General features: G+C 39.4%; 1 protein-coding gene across 3 annotated transcripts in view; it reads left to right on the forward strand.

Moving 5' to 3' along the window:
* raver1 (ribonucleoprotein, PTB-binding 1) overlaps positions 1–25631 on the forward strand; it is a 54974-nt gene that overhangs the window by 18119 nt on the left and 11224 nt on the right. The window contains exons 2-11 of one of the 3 annotated variants that reach the window (XM_073069409.1): positions 2072–2138; positions 2738–3207; positions 5546–5737; positions 5935–6064; positions 8252–8355; positions 17746–17854; positions 21998–22251; positions 23863–23968; positions 24637–24848; positions 25487–25558. In XM_073069409.1, the coding sequence (XP_072925510.1) occupies positions 2072–2138; positions 2738–3207; positions 5546–5737; positions 5935–6064; positions 8252–8355; positions 17746–17854; positions 21998–22251; positions 23863–23968; positions 24637–24848; positions 25487–25558 (1716 nt within the window). The remainder of the gene's footprint in view (positions 1–2071; positions 2139–2737; positions 3208–5545; positions 5738–5934; positions 6065–8251; positions 8356–17745; positions 17855–21997; positions 22252–23862; positions 23969–24636; positions 24849–25486; positions 25559–25631) is intronic. The other 2 variants (XM_073069412.1, XM_073069411.1) reach the window with 2 other exon arrangements.

The raw sequence follows: 25631 nt of genomic DNA on the forward strand, positions 1-25631 counted from the left end.
ACAACACTGCCCACCAACCAGCGTCCAACTTCTGTAATGAAACCTTGAAGATAAAAGTCATTTCAGCACACCTGTCTAATTTGACTTTCAAATTTTTTCCTTGTGAATTAATCTCTTTGGTCGGAATTCCATTTAGGTTCTGGTGCCCTTCAGTAGGCTTCCCACCTCATTCCTTATACATATTTTGATTTGCTATTTGCCAGAGTCATAGAGCAATAGAGCACAGAAACAGCCCTTTCAGTCCAACTGCTCCATGCTGACCTCACTATTCTCTCTGCTAGTCCCAGTTGCCCACATTTGACTCATAACCCTCCATGTCCCTCCCCTTGTACCTATCTAAATGCCTCTTAATGCTGCAATTATACCTGCCTCAACCACTTCCTCTGGCAGCTTGTTTCAGCTACTCACTGCCATTTGTGTAAAGAAATTACCTCACAGGTCTCTTTCAAATTTCTTCCCTCCTGTATCTCTGCCCTCCAGTTCTGGATTTCACCAACACAAGGGAAAGGCCATGATCTTTGATCCATGCTTGGATAATGCCATGTCCACCTTATCCAAGCCCCTCATCACTCTCCGTTTTCTCATGGTCGTATAAAATCTCGGAGCAGAACTAGGTCCCTCAGCCCAATGAGTTCATTCTGCCATCCCATCATGGCCAATTTGCCTTCCTTCTCAATGCCATCTCTGTTCTAAGTACACCCAATGACTTGGCCTCCACAGTCACCTGCAGCAACGAATTCCACAGAGTCACCACCCTCTGGCTAAAGGAATTTCTCCCCATCTCTGCTCCAAACGGCCAGTTCTCCACTCTGAGGCTGCACGCTCTGGTCCAAGACTCTTCCGCCACTGGAAACATCCTCCTGAAGTCCACTCTGTCCAGGCTTTTCAACACCCAATAGACTTCAATGAGATTTCTCCTCCCCCCCCCCCCCCCCCAAATCCCTCAAATTTCAGCAAGTTCAGGGACAGAGCCATCAAATACTCCTCACATGTCAACCTCCACCACCACCATTCTGGAGACTAGTCCTGTGAACCTCTCCTAGACCCTCCCTTCCCCCCCCCCCAATGCCGGCTTGTACCCTCCCAGACAAGAGAGCCTACAAAGCTTCAGCACCACATCCCTGCTGCTATACTCCAGTCCTCTTGAAATGAATGCTGATACTGCACTTGGCCTACCCACCACTGAGTCAATCTGCAAGTTATCCTTGGGTTGAAGCAAATAACCCTGATTCTAGATGCATCTGGCATCCACTTTATTGTGCACATTATAGTAGACGTTCTGCTGTATTTCTTGTAAGAATGTACTGGAGGGAAAGCTTGACTGGTGTTCTGTCAACTCACCATGGAACTGTGATCCATGTATTTCAGTAACTTGTCAGCTGAATTAAAAAATAGAAAGTCACAGGCAACAGATACTCTGGTTTATGCACTGTTGCATTAAATACATTAATGAGTAATGAATGTTGAATTTGCAAAGATAAGTTGGTCATGCATACTTGGAAAGATTTGCTGTATGAGCTGTATCATTTAACTTAGTGATTAATCAGCCTGATATACTAATGCAAATATTCACGTGAATTATATAAAAAGAGAGAATTGTGAAGACTTTTAAGAGTGATATCAATTATTCATACAAAACAACATGTGTCTGGGCAGGTTTTCAAAATTCAAATGTTTAGAACCAAAACACTGAAACACCTCTCTTTATTTGAAGTGTTATCACTAAATTACAGGGGGAGAAGTTATATTTTTACCTAGCAATATACAAGCACAGTGTTTCATCATGAATGACTTTTATGGCCCAGGCTATTAGATGATTTATTAAGGATTCCAACTGGAATATTTAAGGTGATTGGAAGTGATGGTGCTCTCCATATGATAAATTGGCATCAGGCCAGTGGAATAGATTGGCATTTACTGAGTTAAAAGAACCCTATTTCTTTTTTGAAGTGCAGTAAAGTTTTTGATTAACTTTTAATGTGAATCTACTGAATTATCAAGAAATGTACCAAAAATCTTCAGCCCAGAAATTGCAGTCTCTCATTTATAATTCCTCTAACTTGTTTTATAGGAAGTCTATGATCTGCTCAGTGAGTATGATTTAAAATACTGCTTCGTGGACAAGTACAAAGGCACAGGTAAGTGCTCTTGAATATCTCTCTAAATGCCCAGATTCCAATGAAAGCTGTTAACTAAAATTTGACTTTAAATAGTAAACTAGGTGCATTGTTTCAGGGAACGCTGAACTTTCCCACATGTGAAATCCTGGTCTTTAATATTCAATAAAACTGGAGAAATGTTATAAAATAAGCTTGAAAACTCATCCCCATCTGGCACATTATAATAACCTCCCATTTGTAATCAGATAATAGCAGATTTTAAATTCTATTTTATTGATATATCTGAAAATGTATTATTTGAAAATTTATTTTTAGGTTTTTCAAATATATTCTTTTAATTTCCACTCATCGGATTTATTTTTTTCTTTTGTGAGCCTCAACAAAGTTTCACTTAAACTACCCTTTCTACAGATGAACAAAATTTGGCTTTCATCACACCCTTCCACTGTACTGTGTGAAATGCTGAACTAAAGGTGTGAATTATTCCTACTCTTGACCCCATTAAGGGAGAAACAATTACAAAGTCCTACTTTCACATAGATGAAATGGAGGTGGGGGGGGGTGGGGAAGTCAGATAGTCAGATGTATTAACTATTTGTTTCCTTGTTTATTTCTAGCTTTTGTCACACTATTAAACAGGGACCAAGCAAACTCTGCCATAGAGAAACTTCACCAGTCAATATTACGAGACCGAGAGATTTCAGTTCGGTTGCAGCCCACAGATGCTTTGCTCTGCATTGCAAATCTCCCACGCTCCTTCAGTCAGCAGCAATTTGAAGATCTGGTGCGGCCTTTTGGGAATCTGGAACGATGCTTTCTTGTGTACAGTGAGGTATCTGGGCACTCTAAAGGGTATGGTTTTGTGGAATACATGAAGAAGGACTCTGCTGCTCGTGCTAAATCGGAGCTCCTTGGAAAACAGCTGGGTACACGGACCCTCTACGTCCACTGGACAGATGTAAATCAACTGACTCTTGATCTCATGCATTCTAAGTGCCTGTGTGTGGACAAGCTACCACATGATTATAAAGACCTACAAGAAATCACTGAAATCTTCAGTGATGTCTATCAGCCAACCTATTGTCAGGTATGATTAATGGTTATGCAATGCAGGCATCTTTGAAGGCAAGGGTGATCCAAAGGGCATTTTAAACCTACAAACAAGAGTTGCCATCTTTTATTTTCATGGCACATTCTTGTTTATGTGGGTTGAAGGTTTAATGTTGTTGCAGAACCTTGCTTTACTTCATTGTTCTTGAGATTAGTCCTCACAACTCCACATTCCCTGTGTCTGAAAAGTATCTGAGAAACTTGGTAATTAACTTGTAGTTTGAAAATTCAATGTAGCATAAGTTTTCTGTTGGTTTCTCTCTCTTTCCCTTCTTTCAGAATTCCCTACTCTAATCTTCATTCTGTTTTACCTCATGGTGACCTGAAGATGCAGATACACACTTAAAAATAGATATTCCTTTCATTTAGTCTGGAGATGTACAGAACCACCAGGGTTAGTAATATGTTATCTAAATCGGTGTGCCTGTGGAATGGCTTGTCCAGCTTTTGATACCAGATGTGATGTGCTAGACTGTAGATCTTGAAAGCATTTGTTATCCTTGTTTATTTTTTTGTCCCTCCATTATTAATTACAAGCAACTTGTACACAAAGGCTTGCTTACAGTTTTACTTCAATTATTTATTTGCAACTTTTCAGCCTTTTTTGATTATATAGATGTTGTAGTTGGATAGTTCTTGCTTTGGTACTATTTCTATTCTGGTGATATGACGTGAGGAGGTAAACCTTTGGTGAATAAGTCCATTCACTGTGACCGTAGCTTGTCCTCAGAGCTTTCTGCTTGGTTCCCTAGGTGCCCCCACATGATGCTGATCTCCCTTAAATATATTCATGACTTGAGTACCTGCAGCAGCTTGAAGGATTAAATGGAAAGGTCCTGAGTGACAAAAATTTCTCTTCATCCCAGACTTTAATTCATATTGTTTAATACTAAGACTCTGTGCCCTATCAATGCATTTCATTGAGTTTATTTCTTACTTTTCTAAGCTACAATGAGTAAGATCCACCTTGTTCCTCATGGATGATTGTGCTAATTAATCATTATGATGCTCTGATTTGTAGCACACCGTTGCAGTCTATACACCTTTGGAAATTTCATCTTGGGAAATAGAAAGGCTGGTGCTGAAGGCCTTTGAAGCTGGGTTACATGGTGCAATTCAATAAGTATTGTATTTGTCAGAGGAGATGATGGTGTTAGGTCTTCCATCATTCCAGAGCAATTGAAGTGAAGAAAATAAGGAATGGTGCTGGGCAATCCAAACCTTTGGGAATAAATGAAAAGGCAGCTAAACCAATGCGGTAACTTTTACTACAACAACTTCAGTAATGAGTAGATCAGTTGGTGTAGTCTAAGTGTGGTGCAGCAGTGAATTGGTTGAGGCTTTTCTAGCATGAAGTTGCAATTAAATAGTGGTTTATACTGTGTATCAGATACACCACTTCTGTCATTCCCTGCAAATAGTGATTTGAAATGTGAATTTTGTAGTGCTTATTATAAATTTATCTTTTGCAAAATGCTTTAGATTATTACACAACTGCTGATACTAATTTTAATTCACTGTCTGCTCTTCTATGTTGCAAAGTAGGTTGAACTTGAAGAATAGATTTCCACTAATTTACAAGAGATTATTAAATGCTCTCAAAATGACTTGCTATTAATTTTAACTGCATCTTGATTCTTGACGAGTTAGGGCCAGCTGGGCAAAAGCACATCATGCTGAGTCCTTTGGGGTAAACCCAGGATGTGAATAGTGGGTTATGACTGTCTACATTGATATCTTGTTGATTAAAACAGTAATTTTTTATCATTTTAAGACCCTCACACAAAAGCACAACTGCATTGGAAATTGGATGGAAAGCCCTGAGCCATGCTGGATGCCTGAAAACTTGTCCGGAAAGATGGCAATTTAAAGGATTTTAGTTGTATTTGAGGGGTTTGGAGATCAATCTCTGCACTATGACTATTGAGGCCTGCCTATTTTGTGTAATCCTTGAAAAACAGTAGTAAGAATAATTGTAACTTTGCAAGGCTTTTAAGTTTGACAACTTTTGACTGGTTAATAATTGCATGACATCACTGAACACAAATTTATATTGTAAGAAAAACTTGTATCGCCTTTGTTCCTCTGCAATAATGGGATCAAGCTTGACTTTGCTACCCAATCACATCCCCCTAGTTAATAATTACGCATGTTGCATGTGGAATAAATGGCTTTAAGTCTGCTGACAGGTATTTTGTATTTTTGAGAGTAGAGTCAGTGAATAATCCACATGTTAGCTGAAGGTTATTATCTTGATTGCTTGTTTAGTTACTCCATTTCCTTAATCACCTGTTTTCTGTGTCCTGTTTGTGCAGCTGGCTCAAGGACCTGATGGGCAATTCCGAGGCTTTGCGATTGTGGAATATGAAACTGCAGATATAGCAGAGGAAGTACAACAGGAATTAGATGGGATTTGCATTGGTGGGAACCACGTTCGGGTTTCATTTTGTGCACCTGGACCCCCTGGACGGAGCATGCTCCCGGCCTTGATAGCAGCTCAAGCTATGGTAAGTCACTAATCAAACTTACACGTGTACTGATTTCAAGCACTGGATATTCTGGATCCCTAAGTTATAGACAGTGAATGAGCATGGTAATAGAGACTTTTATCAGTTACTAGGGAAAAATGGGTTCAATTATTCACTTCTAATAGCTTACATTAGTCATTAAATCTCATCTTCATTCGCTTTAATTCTTTACTTAGGCAATGAACCGTGGTAAAGGTCTTCTCCCAGAGCCTAATCCTATGCAGATTCTGAACAGCCTCAATAATCCAGCAACACTGCAGCTTCTCTTAAACCCATTAATCCATGGAGGAGCTGGTGGGCAGCAAGGTGAGCAATAGAGTGAATGAGCTCTACGTGGATGTGTTTGTTGCTAACTGTTGTATTTCCCTTGGGTTGTTTATGGTGTGACAAGATTCAATAGTGTAGGTTATAATGGAGTACCAGGAGGTACCCAGATTACAGCCTATTTACTGATACAATTAACCTTTCACTACTTTGTGTTAGTGCTTTTCAAAACAGAAATCATGAACAAGAGCAGAAATAGCAGATACGATATATGTCCATAGAATTTTGAATTGTTATATTTGGAGGTTCTGCAAAGTGGTCTGTCTTCATGCTGTCATAGAGTATCACAGTGTGGAAACTGGCCCTTCTGGCCCAGCTCTTTCATGCTGACGTGGATGAGCAATATCCCCTGAAACTTTTCTTATCTATGAAAATGTCCCAAGTGTCTTTTAAATGTGGTTATTGTACCTGCCTCAACCACTTCCTGTGACAGCTTGTTCCATATGCATGCCATTTACTGCATGAAGAAATTGCCCCTCAAATCCTTTTTAACTCTTTCCCCCTCATCTTAATCCAGAACTCTTTAGGGTTTTATTCCTTTCCTGAGATAAATACTGTGCATTCATCCAAACTGTGTACTTCATGATTTTCTGCACCTTTAGAAGGTTGTCCCTCAATCTCAGCTCCTCCAATGAATAAAGTTGCAGCTTGCCCAACCTCTTCCTTTAACTCAGGTGCTTTTGTCCTGATAACATTCTCACAAAGCTTCTTTGTACCCCTTTTAGCTGTCTAATGGAAATATAATGTTGATGGAAGACTGTCTGTCCATCAACAAAGCTTAGTTTGCCCCTGGAGACGTGTAGTTCAACAACTCAAATTATAATTTGTTGCTAATTTAAAATTGCATATTGTTTCTATTATTCTGAGTGCAGTGCTGAAATTTGTATTTTATCATTGAATGTGCTATGACACGCTATGCTCTTATTCATATTTAGCTTTAACTTGGCATTTCTTCAATTTTAAAAACTGCAAACTCTGGAAGCTGCTGGCCATGAATAGTTGCCTAGAGGTCTCCTTTAGGAGCTTCAGGCCATGTAGTGAAACTATTGTGTTAAGTAGGGTATTCCAGAATGCTGATCCAATAAAATGATTCAATAACTGGGATTGGAGAAAAACTTGTCAGTGTTCACATATTATCAGCTGTTTGTATTCTCCATGGGGCGGAATATTGTTATTGGTTCTTTAAAACTTGAAATTACCAAGATCTCCAAGTTAGAAAGTAGAGCTCTTTTGACATCTTTTAAAATTTTTTTTATCTTCAATTCAATGTATACTAATTTCACTATTTCTGTCAGCTTCAACATTTCACCACCAGACAGACGCATCATCCCCTCCCCTCACTTTCAGTAAATCAAATGGATCATTATCTTCACAATCCCACTCTTCTGTCTGCTTTCCCATCCAACTTCAGAAGATGCAACGTCAACCATTTTGACTTCTCTCTTTTCACCTGTCCTTCAAAGTGAAAAAGCAATTCACTTGATCTAATGATTTACATTTGGAATTCACGGTGTAATCTTCTCTTCATTTGAGAAACAAAGCACAAATTGAGTGATTGTTTGCAGAGCTACCTGTGTGGATGTCCTTGAGCTTCCAGTAGCCATCCACTTTTAATTCTGCATCCCACTCTGACCTATTTATCTGTAGCCTCCTAAACTGTTACAATGAGGCTTGGAATAAACCTGAGGAGCAACATCTCATCTTCATCTAGGCATGTTGCAGCCTTCTGGTCTCAATATTGATTTCTGCAGCTACAGGTAACGTGCTTTTTGTGCCTGTATCAGAACAGGCCCTTCTGCTGTAAGTCACCTGTCTATGATATTGGCTCCATTTTTCCTCTTCATTAGTGCAGCTTGACGTGCTGGGTATATCATACAGCCCTGCATTTTGAAACTTTTTACACTTATTTGCTTGTATTCTGTCTCAAACTACCTCTATTAATCCCACTGATTGATTGACTTCTACAACAGCCACCCAGTTATACCCTATTGCCGGTAATTTTATTTGTCCTTTCTATTCTTTCCCCATCTCCCTTTCAACCCAAAACATGAACTCTGATCTTTTTTCTGCTTAACTTGGTGTGTGTTTCCAGCTTATCTGTCCTCGTTCAGATTTCCAGCATCTACTGTTCTTGGTGTTCATGCTAATAATTCTGCGTTTTTCCTGAAGGACTTCTGGGAGCCCCTCCTTCAATGGCCTTGTTGGGGAATCCTGGTTTAAGTGCTGCCCTCCTGCAGCTTATTTTACAGAGCCAAAATCCAGCACAAGTCCAGGTAAATTTTTTTTACGTGTGCATTTGGTTGTGAAAAGGCTTGATGGAATAAATGGTATGTTTGCTTTGAATCTTCAGTACAGACTTTAAGTAGATACATTTGCTGTGAAGTGTGATATTTCCAGTAATTGCGCCAGTCTCTGATTTCTGTTTTATGTCCATCCTCTACCTTTTGTCGCTTCTCCTATGAATGCAAATATTGTTATTATCCTGAGTAAAATTGATGCTCAGCATGAAATCATCAACAGTTTTGTAATTTTCTCTGTGTGCCTCATATTTACTATAGATAGAACTTGGTTTCAAGTTAAACTTGCTTGGTTAAAATCTCCTTCCAGTAATTTATACATTACCCTCATAAGCTGGAAATGGCTGTTTAATAATTTTCAGCTAGATGTGAAATATTAACTCTAGCTTGTTGAATGATTGTCTAGACTAATGGAATGACCAAACTGGTACAATCTATTCAGATGTTGGAAATTACTATGTTCTTGATTATGGTAATCGGCTGAACTGGTTGGTATGAGAAGCAACACAATCTGAATAATTCAGCAGTTTAGTATATTACTTTAGACTGACATGGTGCTTTCCTAATATCCTAAACTATAGATAAGTTCGAATTAAACTTATTGTCAAAGTACCAAAATGTCACTACTGAGATTGATTTTCCTGTAGGCATTCACAGTAGATACAACAAAACAATAGAATCAATGAAAATCTGCACACAAAGATTAACAACCAATGCGATGACTGGCTTTGTGGCTTTGAACTCACTTTTGTGAACTTTAGTTGAGAATGTTATTTGCCTTTTATTATTTGCACAATTTGTGCTTTTTCTCTGTAGATTGGGTGTTTGACAGTTTTTTTTAATGGGTTCTATGGGGTTTCTTTGTTTTGTGGCTGCCTGCAAGGAGACAAATCTCAAAGTTGTATATAGTATACATACTTTGATAATAAATGATCTTTGAATTTTGAGTTGGGTTACTCACGCTGGTTCAGGAGTCTAATGACTTCCTGAACCGGTAGTGGAGTTATCGGGGCACTTTTTTTTAATGGTGTTTCCGTAGCAAGCTATTCTTGTTTTTACGAGGCCGAGTTGCTAGCTTGACGCTCAACCTGACTTGGATTTGAACTCAGGAACCTTTGTTCCAGAGTCTGGCACTGATATTATTGCACCACCAAGTGGGACAAAGGCTTTTGCATCTCCTTGCAAATGGTGACATCGAGAAGAGAGCATGGCCTGGCTGTTGGAGTTTGTGGATGATGGATGCTGCTTTCTTGGGGCAGCACTCCTTGCAAATGTGTTCAATAGTGGGGAGGGCTTTTCCTGTGATGGACTGTGTATTTTCCACTATTTTTTGGTAGCTTTTTCCAATCACGGGCATGTAGATTTATCTGTATAATATATGATTGTGCTGTAGATTTGTCCATATGATCCATGAAGCCTCTTTCACAGGGCTTCCCTAGCATTCTTATATCATGCACCCCAACCATTAGCCAAGGAGTCTGTGGACCCCAGGTTCAGAACCCCCTGCTCTATGATGTGCAGTAGTCGTTGAATAGAGCCCATTCTCTGCCATGTGGTGGTCAAATAAATAAAAAGAATATGAACTTTGTAAATCTAATAGAAGAAACCCAGTGAATCACATGATACCTGAATAAAAAAGCATCAACTTTCAGCTGAATAGATATTCTTCAATAATCATTTTGTTGAAGTTAACCTTTTACCAGTGCTCAGTTATTCTGGTTTGTTTTATGTTTTATCCAAAAGATATTTGGGGAGGGCTAATCCAGTTCTTTTAGGGTAAATGCAAGCAGGCTTTTTTCTCTGAGGTTGGGTGAGACTGCAACTATAGGTCATAGGTTAGGGTGAAAGGTGAAATATTTAAGGGGAGCATGAAGGGAAACTTCTTCACTCAGAGGGTAGTGAGAGTGTTCAAGTAGTGGTTACAATTTTGATTTCAATGTTCAAGAGAAGTTTTGTTAGGTACATAGATGAGAGGGGTATGGAGGGCTATGGTCTAGGAGCAGGTGGATGGGACTAGGCAGTTTAAATGGTTTGGCATGGACTAGATGGGCCAAAGGGCCTGTTTCTAGGCTGTAGTTTCCTATGACAATAAGGAAAAGGATAAGCAGGAATTTGCCATAGGGCCCCTCAGGCTCGCTGTCCCTGAGACCTAATTTTTCTGTAGACAAGGTTTTAGTTTGCAATATAAATATTGTGCTCGAAGTTATTGTGAAGATTAAAATGGTTAATGTGGTGTGCAAAATCCTTTGGAGTTGCAAATTATATAAACCCTGTTAATACCTGTTCATAAGCATTAGACAAAGATTAGCCCATACACAGGAATATGTGCCTACCATATGCATAGGTACGCTGTACCAAAATGGGCATGATGTCAGTTGAACATTTTTGCAGATTTTTTAACATTTTCTTTTGAAAAGAATTGGCGTCTAACTTCAGTTCTTAAAAGCAGTGGAAATTCAATTGACTCTGGGGGACAGGATAAATACTGGAGTATAGCTCTTACCGAGTTGAATTAAATTTCTGTTCTTTATGAATTGTGCTAAGGGACCAGTTAGAAACAATGAGCTATTATGTTGGCAGGGCAGGATATCACAATTGGGTGCAGTTTTGTAGCCTAATACACAGCCATGCATTAACATGGCCATTCACTAGAAGCAAGTGTCCTTGAAGCTCTAGACTGCTACTGTTCTATCTCCCTTGCGGAAACCAATATTGCAACCCTTGCTCCAGTCAACTAATTTATGTGACTGATAGTTGAAGTTGAAACATTCTGGTTTTCATACTTGGCCTGTGAAGGAGGGTTTTCTTATTTTCATTCCAGAAATATCCACTTCTGTTCCCTCAGTGGCAATACTGCATTAGTTGTGTAAATATAACCTCTCTAACAGAGAATTTGAAATAATGTTTATTTCAATGCTTGTGGGGTCAGAAACAACCAACCTTTTTCGTTATTAACTACTTATCATCTTGTACAGGGTTGCTTTTAGTCTGTACTGAGCAGAAGGCTGAACATTGAAAAGAAATTTTAAGATGCCTAGGAGCTTAGGAGAGGTAGAAGCTGGTGTACTAGATCTGGTTTTGGGGAGATGGTCACACTAAAGGTTCAGTCATGTAGTTGGGTCACTGCTGGGGAGGTAGGCAGGTAATGTAGGCTTCTCTTGTGGCACTCTCAAACAAGTATACCAGATTGAATACTGTTGGGGATAGCTTTATTGGGGGGGGGGAAGCAGCAGCCAGATCAGTGGTATGACAACTTTCTCATAGGGTAGGGTTAAGTTTGTGCATCCAGGGCACAGACAGATGTTTCTCTGGTTGATAAGAAGACCCTAAAGTGGTATGTTAAATCCTCAGAACAGAATATCACAGCTACCCTAATGTACAGCTCGATAATGATGAGCTTGATACTGTAGACTGCTTACCTGCTCTACCTCCCTTGTAGAAATTGAGGTTGCAACCCCTTGCTCAAATCAACGGATTGATATCACTGGCAATTAAAGTTGAGATGTTCAAGTGTTCATAACTTTGCCCAAGTTGCTCTTTTTTCCATGGGTGTTTGGTCTTTGAGTTAACTTTCTCTAAATGAGTTCTACGGTGTTTCTTTGTTTCATGGCTGCCTTTTGTGAAAACGAATCTCAGGGTTGTATACTGTATACATACTTTGCAACTTTGAAGCTTAGCCTATAAAGCTAAAAGAAAAACAAATATAGAAATATCCTCATTTGTTTCCTCAGTGGGGATATTATATTCACTATTATCTTTACTGACAGGCAAGGAGAGAAACACAGGCGTGGATTGGTATGTAGGACTAGGATATTATAGAAATGTGGTTGAGGGAGGAGCAGGATTGGCACCTCAGTCTTGCGTGGAAGAGATTCTATAAGCATGATAGAGGTTGAGGTAAGAGAGGAAGCGTTGTGCTTTTAATAAGGAAGAACTTCATGGTTTACTTGGGGAGGATATTCTCGGATAGAACTTAGAAATAAGAAAGTGGTGATTATTCTGGGGCTGTATTACAGGTTCCCCAATAACCCATGAGGAATGAGAGGAGCAAATATATAGGGTAATCACTGATAACAGGGTTGTAGTAGTAGGTGATTTCAACTTCCCTTGTACTAACTGGGACTACATCGTGCAAAGGGGTGAAATTTGTCAAATTTGTCCAGGAAAGCTTTCTTAAGCAAGATGTAGATGACCCTACATTGAGGGAGCAATGCTGGACGACTTGTTCAGCAGCAAAGCAGAGCAAGTGACTGACACATCAGTGACCATAACTACTGGAATTATAGAAATAGGATTAGTCTTTAAATGAAAGTCCTAAACTGGGGCAAGGCTAATATTGAAAGCATTAGGTAGGAACTTGGAAACGTTGATTAAGAGAGGCTGTTTGCAGGTTAAGGAATACCTGGAAAGAGAGTGGCTTCTAAAAATGAGATGGGAGAGTTCAGGAGCAACATATTTCTGCTAGAATGAAGGAAATACTGGCAGGGTTAGGCAGCTCTGGCTGATGAGTTACGTTGAGGTGGTTGATCAGGAGAGGAGAGAGAAGGCATATTGTTAGGATGTGTGGAACAAAAACTATAACAAGAGTAGCAAGGTTAACATTTTTACTTAGTTGTGTCAGTAATGATATACACTGGACAACGTACAACCCAGCCCGCCAAGATGCTCTTTTGCACACCACTGTTGTAACGTGATTATTTGAGTTATTGTCACCGTCTTATCAGCTTGAACCAGTTTGGCCATTCTTCTGACCTTTCTCATTAACAAGGCATTTTTGCCCATAGAACTGCTGCTCAGTGGATACTTTTTTGTTTTTAGCATCATTCTCTGTAAATTCTAGAGACTATTGTGCGCAAAAATCCCAGGAGCTCAGGAATTTCTGAGATAATCAAACCATCTTATCTGGCATCAACCATTCCACAGTGAAAGTCACTCAGATCATATTTCTTCTCCATTCTGATTGTTAGTCTGAACAACAACTGAACCTCTTAACTATGTCTGCATGCTTTTATACATTGAGTTACTGATTAGATATTTGCATTAACGAATAAGTGTACCTAATACTGTGTCCACTGAGTGTATGTTGACACTGTGGAGAACGGCAACACTTCAAGGCTGTCCCCAGCACGTCCTTGGACTATGGTGGTTGTTGACATGAACAATGCATTTTCACTATATGTTTCGATGTACCTGTGACAAGTAAAGCTAAAATAATCTAATCTAAACTTGAGCATGTATCAAGATGACCTAGTGCACTTGCCTCATAGCAGCTTACCTTCATGAGTCAATGTGACTTCTCTGCTGTCTTGCAGTGAATTTAATGGGCTTGCGCAGTAGAATAAAGACAGGACCCACGTAATATCCTTGCCCAAAGCCTTTGTCATTTAACAAAAGTGCTTATTTGTTCCCCAAGCAAAGCACAATCAATCGCATAGCAACACAACCAGCTGCGTGTTTTTATTTTGCCAAGTGAAGATGAACTGTCTTTTTCATTATTAGTGACACCAAATATTCATTACAGTTCCAGTTAAAGCTTATTCTGAGCTCTGCATGTTATTGAATATATTTGTCCGACTATCCTAAAATAATTGTTTACTTGGAGTAAGTCTATAGGTTGTTTAAATCACAGAATTATTAGGTGAATTGGGATGACATAATTGCTCTTACTGGCTCGGTTGGAGATCACTTTTGCTCACTATTGCTGGGATGTAGATTTACTTGGAAGATAAAATGTCCAAAATACACACTTACTTCATTTGTCGCCTTTTTAACAGTGTCAGAGGGAAAGTATCAGAGATATTTGAGTATCTGTGTCATAGTCATAGAAATTTACTGGGCTGAGTGAGGCATTTCATTCCATTGTGTTTATACAGAATAAAGAGTACCCATTTAGTGAAACGAATAGATTTTGACAGCCTGTTAGTTTCATAGCCACTGTTACAGATGCTTTTCCAATTCCAAATTTAACTGAATTTTAAATTCTACAGCTCTCATTTATTGGATTTGATCTCATGTTCAGTCCAAACTTGGAGACTGCAAACCTTGTATTTTCATACTTTCTGAGTATCTTCAATAGCTGGGCATCTTTCCCCCTTCCCTCCTCAGTACGAAAGAAGGGTCTCAGTGCAAGGTGTTACCCGTTTACTCTTTTCCATAGATGCTGATCGACCTTATTTCCACCAGTGTATTGTGTATGCTTTCTTCAATAGTGACTTGTTGCTTTCAAAATTCTTTAAAAATTGATTACTTTATTAGCTCCTGGTCAAAATGGGGGGCTCTTTTGCCTGTGGAACTCAGAGCTTTTTACTAATTTTCTTTTCTGTTTAATGTTAGTCTTTTAATCTTCTAATTTTCTACTGCACCCTCTCCCATCCTCTTTGCTTATGCACCTGTTGTTTCCTAGAATGCTTTGCCTAGGAACCTAGTTTATCTGTAGAATCTGGTTCGGACCCAGCTGATGCAAAATAAGGAAAACTAAGTATTTCTTAATGTAAGTGCACAAAGCACAGATTGACCTGCTAGGCTTTACATGCGGACCAGTTTTAATATTGCTCTTGTCCTTTATTGTGCAATTCTATTTGAGTAAAGTTCTGGCCAGCCGTTTGTTTTGTTTGCAGCAAGTAATTGAGGAAGAAAGGCAGTCTCCAGGTGCAACAATTTATGGCTGTTAGATTAAAAATAATAAAGAAAAACTGCAGTTGTTGAAACTGAATTTTAAAAAAATGAAATATCGAGGAAAAAGTCAGTAGGTCAGGAAGTACCTGCAGAAAGGGAAACAGGCTGTTGGTCTGTGACAATGTTTCATTCAACACTGTGTGATAATACACTCAGCATCCACTTTATAATATACCTTCTGTGCTTAATTAAATGGTCACTGAATCTGAGTTTGTGGTCTTCTACATCCACTTCTAGGTTCAACGTATTGTGCATTCAGGGATGCTGTTCTGCACACTACTGTTGGTTATTTGAGTTCCTTTTGCTTTCCTGACAGCTTGAACCAGTATGGCCATTCTAGTCCCACCTCTCATTAACAAGGCATTTTTGCCGACAGAACTGCCACTCACTGAATGTTTATTGCACCATTCTCTATTAACTCTGGAAACTGTTGTGCGTGTATATGCCAGGAGATCAGCAGTTTCTGAGATACTCAAGCCACCCCATCTGGCACCAGCAATCATTCCACGGTCAAAGTCTATAGACCCCATCTCTTCCCCATTCTGATGCTTGGTCTGAACAACTGAACTTCTTGACCATAAGACGTAGGAGCAGGATTAGGCCATTCAGCCAATCGAGTCTGCTACACTGATAAAGTATGTAAAAGGATTAACACTTCGTTAAACAATAGCAGCCTGTTTTTCTGAAAGAAACCGCTGATGATCAACAGATGTGCCAAGCCATGCTGAATGATATTTCTTCTTAAAGGTAGCTAGCTAGGGTTTCAGGATGCTTATCTCCTGTGAACTCATGCGAAGAGATAGGACCACTCTAGCCTGTTTCTGTATGTTCTGTCCATTATGCCTATTTTGTAATTTGTCTTTTGGTGCTGTCATGTAGTGGATAACTTTGACTCCAGCCTGTCTACAGCATGTAGGAGGTATCTGAACAAATATATCTGTGTTGTAAGGGGAATTGTTAGTTAGTTGGTGGATCAGGCAGGAACAGTCACAGACAGACTGGTCCTGTTTGAGCGACTAACTGAGTAAGCCCCGGGTGCTTCGAGTAAAGAGTTTGTACTTATACGGTCTCCGAGTGACCTAATCCAGATTTGACTTCCACAACACCATTCAATCCTGGCTGATCCTGGATCCCACTGAATCCCATACACCTGCCTTCTCACCATAACCTTTGATGCCCTGACCAATCAGGAAACCAATTTTCACTTTAAATATACCCACAGACTTGTCCTCCACAGCTGTCTCTAGCAGAGCATTCCACGGATTCACCATACTCCATTCATGCTGCTTTCAACCACATTGAAATAAACACTTGGTGTTTCAGAATGGTGTTGGCAAACTATTTGGATCTTCTTTGATTTGAGCTCATGCCTATCCTTGCAGGTGATATTTTGCATCCATACCTTGACTTGTCAGTTGGATTTTTCCTATAACTATCTGGTTTTATTCAATGAAATCTGGTTAAAACACTGAAAATACATGATTTAATGGGCTGTGTATGTTGCCATGTACACATTCAGGTTCCAGACCATTGCATCCTTGAATAGTTGCAAGTCCTTCTGCCGCTGAGAAGAAAACCAGGTATCAGATATTGCAGTACAAGGATTGTGAGGTTAAGGGCTTCATTCAAAAATGAAAGGCCGCACCTTTAGAGCAATTAACTGGGAGTCATGCAGAATCATTAACGTTAGTAAATTGTTTACTTATTCATAGGCAGGTGAAGGATCCATGTATATGTGATGATGAAAATTAATTGGATACTCAGTTACAGATGATGCTGTAGCTGAGCCCAAGGTACCCGTGCATTTGCAGCAGTCTGTATCTCTGGCCCTTAACAGCCAAAACGTAGCCATCCAGTTTTAGAATTCTGATCTCTAATTGACAGTGTCACATCCTACCCTTTCTTGCGCAGTGCTCTACCATTTTTTTTGTACAATACTGTGTATCCTAAGGTGTAAATAACTGTAAAACCAAGTTATAGGTTCCTGGCTCAAAGTGCTGCATGTAACTATGTTTTTAAAGATGGATTGAGATTGATCTGGAGTTATTGATAAGGTGAACCAAGCTTTAGTTTTCAGAGGCTGAAAAAGATAGTATAACTAGAAAGGCAGGGGAGTAAGGAATTCTTACAACTAAGGCATAGTAAGAAGACTGAATTGAAGAGGAGGCTCTGTAATTGACTTATGGCTTCAACACATGTAGCCAGGGCTAGTATTCTTCAGCAGTAATGATAGTGATATTGCTGGGGATGAGATGTGAGAGATTGGAGATAACAATTACAGTAGAGAGATGGATATGTTAGATAAACCAGATGGGAGATGGGAATTGGTCTTTGGTTATCCTGTACTCCATGTTCCAGTGATTGGCACATTCAAAGCAAATGGAAAAAAATTCTTCTGCGTGATGCTGTTCTCTCAAGAACGGAGTGAATTGAATAGAGATTGTTTTGTATAGTTCCAGTGATTATGGACCCTTGGTTTGGGAGAGAAATTTGTGGGCTGATGCAGATTCATTGTTGAAATTCAAAGAAGGTTTTTATTTTAAAAATACTAGTTGTTAATGGAACTGATTGAGACAGTCTGACATGGGTTTGTTGGCCTGGAACATACAGTTTTTGTGATTCTAACCAACTAAATTGAGCAGTTCTTTTATCAGGTGAAAGTACAGCCTTGTAAGTGTATTTTTTTTTCAGAAGCCTGGGATTCTGGGTGAATCTCCTCTTGCAGCTTTGCAGCAAAACCCAGTAGGACTTGGAGGTCCACCACAACCAGGAAAAGGACTTTTAGGGAAATCGCCCTCAGGTATGTGCATATCTTGGAAACTTGAAGCCTATTTTAATTTTACACATGCAGCCCAATAATAAACTAAATTATCTATTTACCAATTATTTCAATTATCAGTTATTTCTAGCCCAGCCCTGTCTGGAGGATTGTTGTGGCTGATGTTTAATTATAAGAGCTGTACAGTTCAGAAACTGGCCCTTTGACCCAATTCATCCATGCCACCCTTGATGCCCAACTGTAGTTATCCTGTTTGCCTGTTTCTCTGCTCCTTTCCTGTCCAAGTACCTGTCTAAATGGCTTTAAAGGCAATAGTATCTGCCTCTACCTCTGACAGCTTGTACCATATAACCACTGACCTCTGTGCAGAAAAGCCTTTCCCTCAGATCTCCTTTAACTTTGTCCCCTCACCTTTAGCCTATGGCCCCCAGTCTTAGTCCCCTCACACCTCCCAGGTAAAGCTGCCTATCCATCCTATCTATCCCCTCCTATATTCCATTGAGAATAAACCTAATCTATCTTTAATTGTATAACTACAGGCCTTCATACCAGTCAGCGTCCTAGTGAATAATTTCTACACTCTTTTCTAGTATGACTACAACCTTCCTGTAGTATGGCAGCCAGAATCGTACACAATACTGTTAAGTGCAGCCTGACAATGTTGTATAGTTGCAGTGTGACAATCCCATATTGAATGTTGCCCTCACAATCCTATCCATCTGTCTCACTGTTTTCCTAGAGTTATGAATTTTCACCCCAAGGTCCCTCTATATCATCTGCTGCTTAATGTGTATGTCAGGTTAGTATTTGACATCTCAAAATGCATTACACCAGATTTGTCTGGATTAAATTCTACCTGCGGCCACCTTGCACATCATTCCAGCTGATCTCTACCCTCTTCATCCTTTCACAATCTCTTTCACTATCCACAACAGCAGTCTTTGTGTTAGATAGATAGATAGATACTTTATTCATCCCCATGGGGAAATTCAACTTTTTTTCCAATGTCCCATACACTTGTTGTAGCAAAACTAATTACATACAATACTTAACTCAGTAAAAAAATATGATATGCATCTAAATCACCGTCTCAAAAAGCATTAATAATAGCTTTTAAAAAGTTCTTAAGTCCTGGCGGTAGAATTGTAAAGCCTAATGGCATTGGGGAGTATTGACCTCTTCATCCTGTCTGAGGAGCATTGCATCGATAGTAACCTGTCACTGAAACTGCTTCTCTGTCTCTGGATGGTGCTATGTAGAGGATGTTCAGAGTTATCCATAATTGACCGTAGCCTACTCAGCGCCCTTCGCTCAGCTACCGATGTTAAACTCTCCAGTACTTTGCCCGCGACAGAGCCCGCCTTCCTTACCAGCTTATTAAGACGTGAGGCGTCCCTCTTCTTAATGCTTCCTCCCCAACACGCCACCACAAAGAAGAGGGCGCTCTCCACAACTGACCTATAGAACATCTTCAGCATCTCACTACAGACATTGAATGACGCCAACCTTCTTAGGAAGTACATTCGACTCTGTGCCTTCCTGCACAAGGACTTGTTATCAGCAAGTTTGCAAGTCAGTCCACCTATGTTCACATCCAAAAACATTAATGTAGATATAGTCCCAGCGTGATCCCTATGGTATACTGGTTACAGATTTCTATGCAGGAATAAAAAACCTCTGCCTCTGATCTTATCCTCTGTTTGGTATCATTATCAAATTATTTCCTTATTTATTAGCCATGCATAATACTGAGGGTTAACTGATGGTCAGTAGCATCCCCAGATCTGAATAGAGGTGGCGAGGGGAAGGTGATGGGTTGGCTCTTGTGGCAGTAGTTTAATAGATATATTCTGATGGCTTTTTCTAGTTCCTCTGTGGTAATTGCTTCACAATAACTTTCAACTGGCATCACCTCCGGCGGAGTGGAGGAAAGGGCAAGATCAGTGTTGCATCCTGTGGCTGAACAGACTCTAAATGGAGGACCAAAAGCCTGTAGCAGAGAAGCTCCCCTAGTAGCTTTGCACCAGTGAAGCAACAATACTTGGACCATAAGCCATAGAGCTATACAGCACAGAACAAAGCCCTTCAGTCCAACTTATATTTTGAATATTGAAAAGCCCAGATGGAGAGGATGTTTTCTACAGTGGGGGGTGAGGTCTAGGATCAGAGGGCACAGCTTCAGAATAAAACGATGCCCCTTTAGAACAAAGATAAGTAATTTCTTTGGCCAAAGGGTGGTGAATCTGTGGAATTCATTGCTACACGTGGCCGTGGGTGCCAAGTCATTGGGAATGTGACTTGATTAGTCATGTGTCAAAGGTTATGGGGGAAAAGGCAGGAGAATGGGGAGTGAGAAGGATAATAAATCAGCAATGATTGAATGAGTAAACCCAATGGGCCAATTGGCCTAATTCTGCTCCTATGTATTGTCTTATGCCTAACAAAGCTAGTCTCATTTACCTATGTTTGGCTGGCCCATATACCTCTGAAACTTTTGTTTCCATGTAACTGTTCAAATGACATTATTGTAACCACCTCTGCGACTTACTCTGGCAGCTCATTCGTTACCCTTGGTGTGAAAAGGTTTTTCTTTGGGTTGCCTTTAAGTCTTTCCTCTTTCACTTCAAACATATGCCTTGTAGTTTTGGACTCTCCTACCCTGGGGGAAGACTGTGTAACTATTCACCTTATCTAGGCCCCTCGTGAGTTTAGGAAACTCTGAGGTCACACTCAATCTCTTATGCTCCAGGGGTTTTAAAATAAAAGTCCCAACCTATCCAGCCTCTCCATAATAACTCAAGCCTTCTACTCCCAATAACATTCCTATAAATGAGTTGCTTCCTGTCTAGTTTAATATGCTTCTCATAGCAGGGTTACCAGACTGTTGGCAGTAATCCAAATACCAATGTCATGTGTAGCATGGTGTTCTGACTAATAAAGGCAAGTGTGCCAAATGAACACGTACAAAATAGGGTTATATTCCATGTTGTGTCTCAATAAATAAGTAAAAGCTGGAGAAACCCAGCAGGTCAGATAGTACCTATGGAGAGGAATAAACAGCTGACATTTCCTGTTGAGACCCCTCATCGGGTCTGTGTGTCAATACTAGCCTCACTACCTTTTCAACCCATGTTGGTACTTTCAAGAAACTATGTACCTGCACCCATGGGTCTATAACATTTCCCAGGACCCTACAATTTCCTATACAAATCAAGCCTTTGTTTTTCTTACAAAATGCAGAACATCGCATTTATTTGAATTAAACCTCCATCTACCATTTCTTGGTCCACTAGCCCAGATGATCAAAATCCAATTGTAATCTTAGATGTCTAATTTTACTGTCCGTTATACCACCGGTTTTAGTGGCATCTGCAAATTGCCATGCCAGCTAATTCTCATTCAAATTGTTCAGATAAATGATGAGCAACAGGTGACTTAGCACTGATTCCCTGCAGTACCCCACAAGTGACAGGACTCCAGTCTGAAAAATAGCTATTGCCACTATGCGCTGTCTCCTACCATCAAGCCAGACTTGCTCATCTTAGATCCCATGTGATTTAACTTTCCAGAGTAGCCTGCTCTGTCAAAGCTGTTCCGTGTATCTTGATATAATTCCTACAGAAGGTAATAGAGGATGTGGAAAACCTTTTATTCTAGTAAGGTTTCCATGTAATATTTTGTAAAGCTTATATTAGATAATTGTGGAATGATTGGATTGTTTTTGTAATGAGTAGAATCTATAGAATATTTTGTTTTAAACTTCTGTTTATCCCATTTTATCAAATATCACTTTTGGAAAACAAATGCTTTTGGACTGGAAAGACAGTTCTTGGCTTAGCTGTGACCGTTATTGAGCAGCCTGCCTTTACTGCTTCCTCTTCAGTTTCTATCTGTCTTTAAGTGACAACTTTCAGAAACTTCGGCTAAAAGCTGTGGGGTAAATAGCTCATTGGCAACCCACTTATCCATTAAAGAACTTTCTCTTCTGATTTAAAGCCATTGAGGACTGTCCTTTTCAGAACAGTGAATTATAGATGTAACCTGTCTACACTTCATTCCTCAAATTATTGTGAAGCATTATTTTTATTACTGAGTTGATTCTGTTTTAAATGAGTTCTCTGTCTTGAATTAATTTTTAATCTTTCTGTATTTATAACCTAATAGGACTGAATTCTGAAAGAGGACACCTGAATCAACCAATGATGCCAATGGGATCATTGCCAAACCAACAATATCATGGACAAAGGCCATCTGACATGCTCGGTATGATGGATAATCCATCTCATTCTCGGCAGGTCTCCTCTCCTCCAGCTTCTTTGCAAGGACTCCCCACATCCATCCTGGGTTCTGTGCTCAGTGATTTGAAGAAACAGAGGAACCAGAACATGTCTCAAGACACTGGCTTGGCCACACCAGGGGTGAGGGATCAAGCTTAAATGGACAGTCATGTCTCTCTTTTGTAGAATATTGTACAAACGTTTGTCGTTTATTCCTGTTACAAGTTTTAAATTTATTATTCTCAAAGTGTTTGAATTGTAAATTATCTGTTGATGACTGAGAATAACTTAAGCCTCTTCCTCTTGTTCTTCAGTTTGTGATCTAAACTATAGTTGATTGAAATGAAGGTTTGTGCAAGTTTTCAAGTGCATTGTTAAAGCTGCACTTTGGAAACTGTTCTTAATAGTGGATAATGATAAGAAAATGTTTGGCCACAAACAGAATCGAGAGTAACAAAAGGGAATATTAGTGTCTGCCTTGTGCATTGTTATTGGCAAATAATATGGATCAATTAACATACAGTCCTTTTAGACTGAAATCCAAGTGGAGACACACCTGTTTGTGACTGCTAGAATCTGGAGCAAAAGACAATCTCTGAAAAAACTTGGTCTCTTAAACAGAATCTAGATTGTTTTATGATCCATTTTTGGTTATCTGTGCTAAAAGTGAGATAGATACCAAAATTTACTTATTGTTTGTACAAAGCAATCATGCTATAGATTTTGGATAGTTTGCAGAAAAGTTTACAAATTTGTTTTGATAAGTGACACATGTTTTCCTCATTGCATTCCAGAATGATGCAAGAACTTCTTTTGAATAAGGATAGAACTATTTGTAATTGATCTAATCCTGGGGATGAACTTCAGCCTTGCATACTTTGAACATGACTATATAGTATTAGTTTCTATAATGCGTAATTTGTGAAAAACGTCAGTGTCAAATTTGTGACTGTGGCATCTTGGGCTATAGCTTTCTCAGATCAGAATGCCTCCCCAGCTCTCCTCATAATTGTCAACATTGTGGAGCTGAGCTGTCAAAGTTAAGTGTGTTCTTTGTCCTGTATCCATCCACCTAATTAAAAGATCCTTTTATTAGTAGGTACAGGGGTATTGGCAGAATAAAGATCAGCTGTGTTCAAAAAATTCTTAATATATTTTTCTCACAGATTAAATTAATTATATAACTCAAAAATTCACTCTTAAGTAGAGATTAATCAGAATTGGGCCAATCTTCTCAGACTGAAAGAAATAGAGACCCCTAGAACTGGGGGTCACACTTTCAAATTAAGGGATTGACTGTTTGAGTCTGAGAAGAAAAGTCCAATTCTTCAACCAGAAATTAGTGAATTTTAAAAATATTGTACCTTGGAGGACAATAGGATTTAGTTATTCAGAGCATTGAAGAATGATTGGCCACATCAAAACATTATTGTCTTCTAACATTTCCTTCTTTTGATGGTTATTGACCCCGGCTCCCGAACAGGCAGACTCATGTCAGCCCTTCCCAGGCCATGCCATACAAAACAGCAAAACTGAGCTGAAACATTAAGTTTGTTTTCCAGAGATGACCAGCGGTTCTGATTTTTTTTTTTGAAGTTTGGATTCTAGGCTTTTACAGTTTTTGCCTCCCCCCCGACCCCTTTTGCACCATATGGTTTACCTGACGCAAATAGGGTGCATGCAATTATACTGTTACTGGAGCACTGAGTGATTATCTTGCACAATCTGAATACCATCAAATTTGTGTTGCAGCCATCTCTGTTGGGTGAGCCACCAAAAGATCTGCGGGTACCTCAAAATCCATACCTCAATATGCGAAGTGTGTTCCCTACTAATGTGCCTGGTAAGGAACAGGCTGGTAGGTTTGATTTACTTTTATTCAAAGGGTGAAAGATGGGGACGGTTTGGTAAATAAATCTGTTGTTGCACTTTGTCCTATTAAATACTCTGTGATGAATGTGAAACGGAAAGATGCCGAAATCTGTCATTTTCCTTTCGGTCTAGACTTGTTTTAGCTTTACCCCAGAAATACCTAGCTCACTTGCATTTAGTTACTTGACTAACCTCTGCTGCCTTCTTATATAAAGATATCAACTCTTAACAAACATTGCATCTAACATCACCTCCTCCTTATTACTAAATTGCTTCAGTTTATACACATTTGCCTTCTTGAATTCACTATCTTTTACATTCTTCTCCGTGGTGAATATAAATGATAAATATTCACTTGAACTTAGCCCACATTACCTGGCTCCACATATGGATTTCCCCTTTGGTCCTTCAGGAGAACTATTCTTCCTGTCTTGCTTCTGATTCTATTTATAGGATGTCTCATTATCCTGCTTAATCTTACTCACCAAGGACATTTCATGGCCTCGTTTTGCCTTCCTAATTTCTTTAAATTCTTTTCTAGATGCTCAAAATACCCTGAAAGATTCATTTTGATTCCTGTTGTTTATACCAGTCGGTTCTTAAATTGAAGCTATGGCCTTTGGGCCTAAAAAAAAATTATCCTTTTTCCAACAGCGAACTCCAGCAGTTCAATGTCATATGGACACAGTACTGGTCTTTTGGGAAACTACCCTAGCTCCAGTTCTAGAATTCATCATGGATCTGGCATCGGGGATTATCCGGATTATCCAGATTATCCAGATTATCCAGAGACTGGAAGCAAACAGTCAGGTTATGGCAGTTTGGAAAGTTATGATGATTACCACTCTTACAGAGACTATGAAGAGGTATGTCTTATGTTAGTGATTTACAACACAGTTGGGTTTAGTACAATTGGATTGTTCCTTTTCCAGTCGTGGTCATCGATCATTGATACCTTGTAAATACAGTGTGGTTTGCAGTGAATAATAAACCTGTGTAAAGATTTTTATGCAGTTTTTTATCCACACAGGTTATCTCAGTTGTCTTCAACATCTGCTTATTTGAGTAATTGCTCTATTTGCAGTGATGAAACAAGAGACGTTATTAAATACAGACAAAAGTCTATGTAGACAATAATTGGCTGATTGCAACCAGTTTCTGAAATTCTGGTTCTTTTTGAATTTAAACAAAGCGGTTTTCATGTCCATTATTTACCGTTCAACTAACAACACCGAATCAGTGTTGCAGGTTCATACCATGCATGTTTGCTATGGAATGCTGGAACATCTCTTTCTTGCTTTTGGTATCTTACTGATCTCTATTGGATATGCAATGATTCTTATTGAAACTTGTTGATGCAGGAAAGAAGTAGTTTTTGCCGCATACACATTCGGATGTCTTCCTTTCTAAGGCTCTCACAGAAGCATAGCTGGTGTCTTAAATACTTTGGAAACAACAGGAGAAAACTAAGTATATTTCAAGTGAACTAATTTTATTGTGACAGGAAAGAGAACTGGAGCAATACCCACCATCAAGTGGTCCTAGGTATCGAGGGTATGGCCGTGACAGAACCGAGGTAAATATTATGATTAGATGCATTTTGAAGGAAGGGGGGCTATTCTGGGGATAGTTGAACTAGGTTGGGCTCA

This window comes from Hemitrygon akajei, chromosome 16, assembly GCF_048418815.1.
Source record: "Hemitrygon akajei chromosome 16, sHemAka1.3, whole genome shotgun sequence".
Classification (NCBI taxonomy): domain Eukaryota; kingdom Metazoa; phylum Chordata; class Chondrichthyes; order Myliobatiformes; family Dasyatidae; genus Hemitrygon; species Hemitrygon akajei.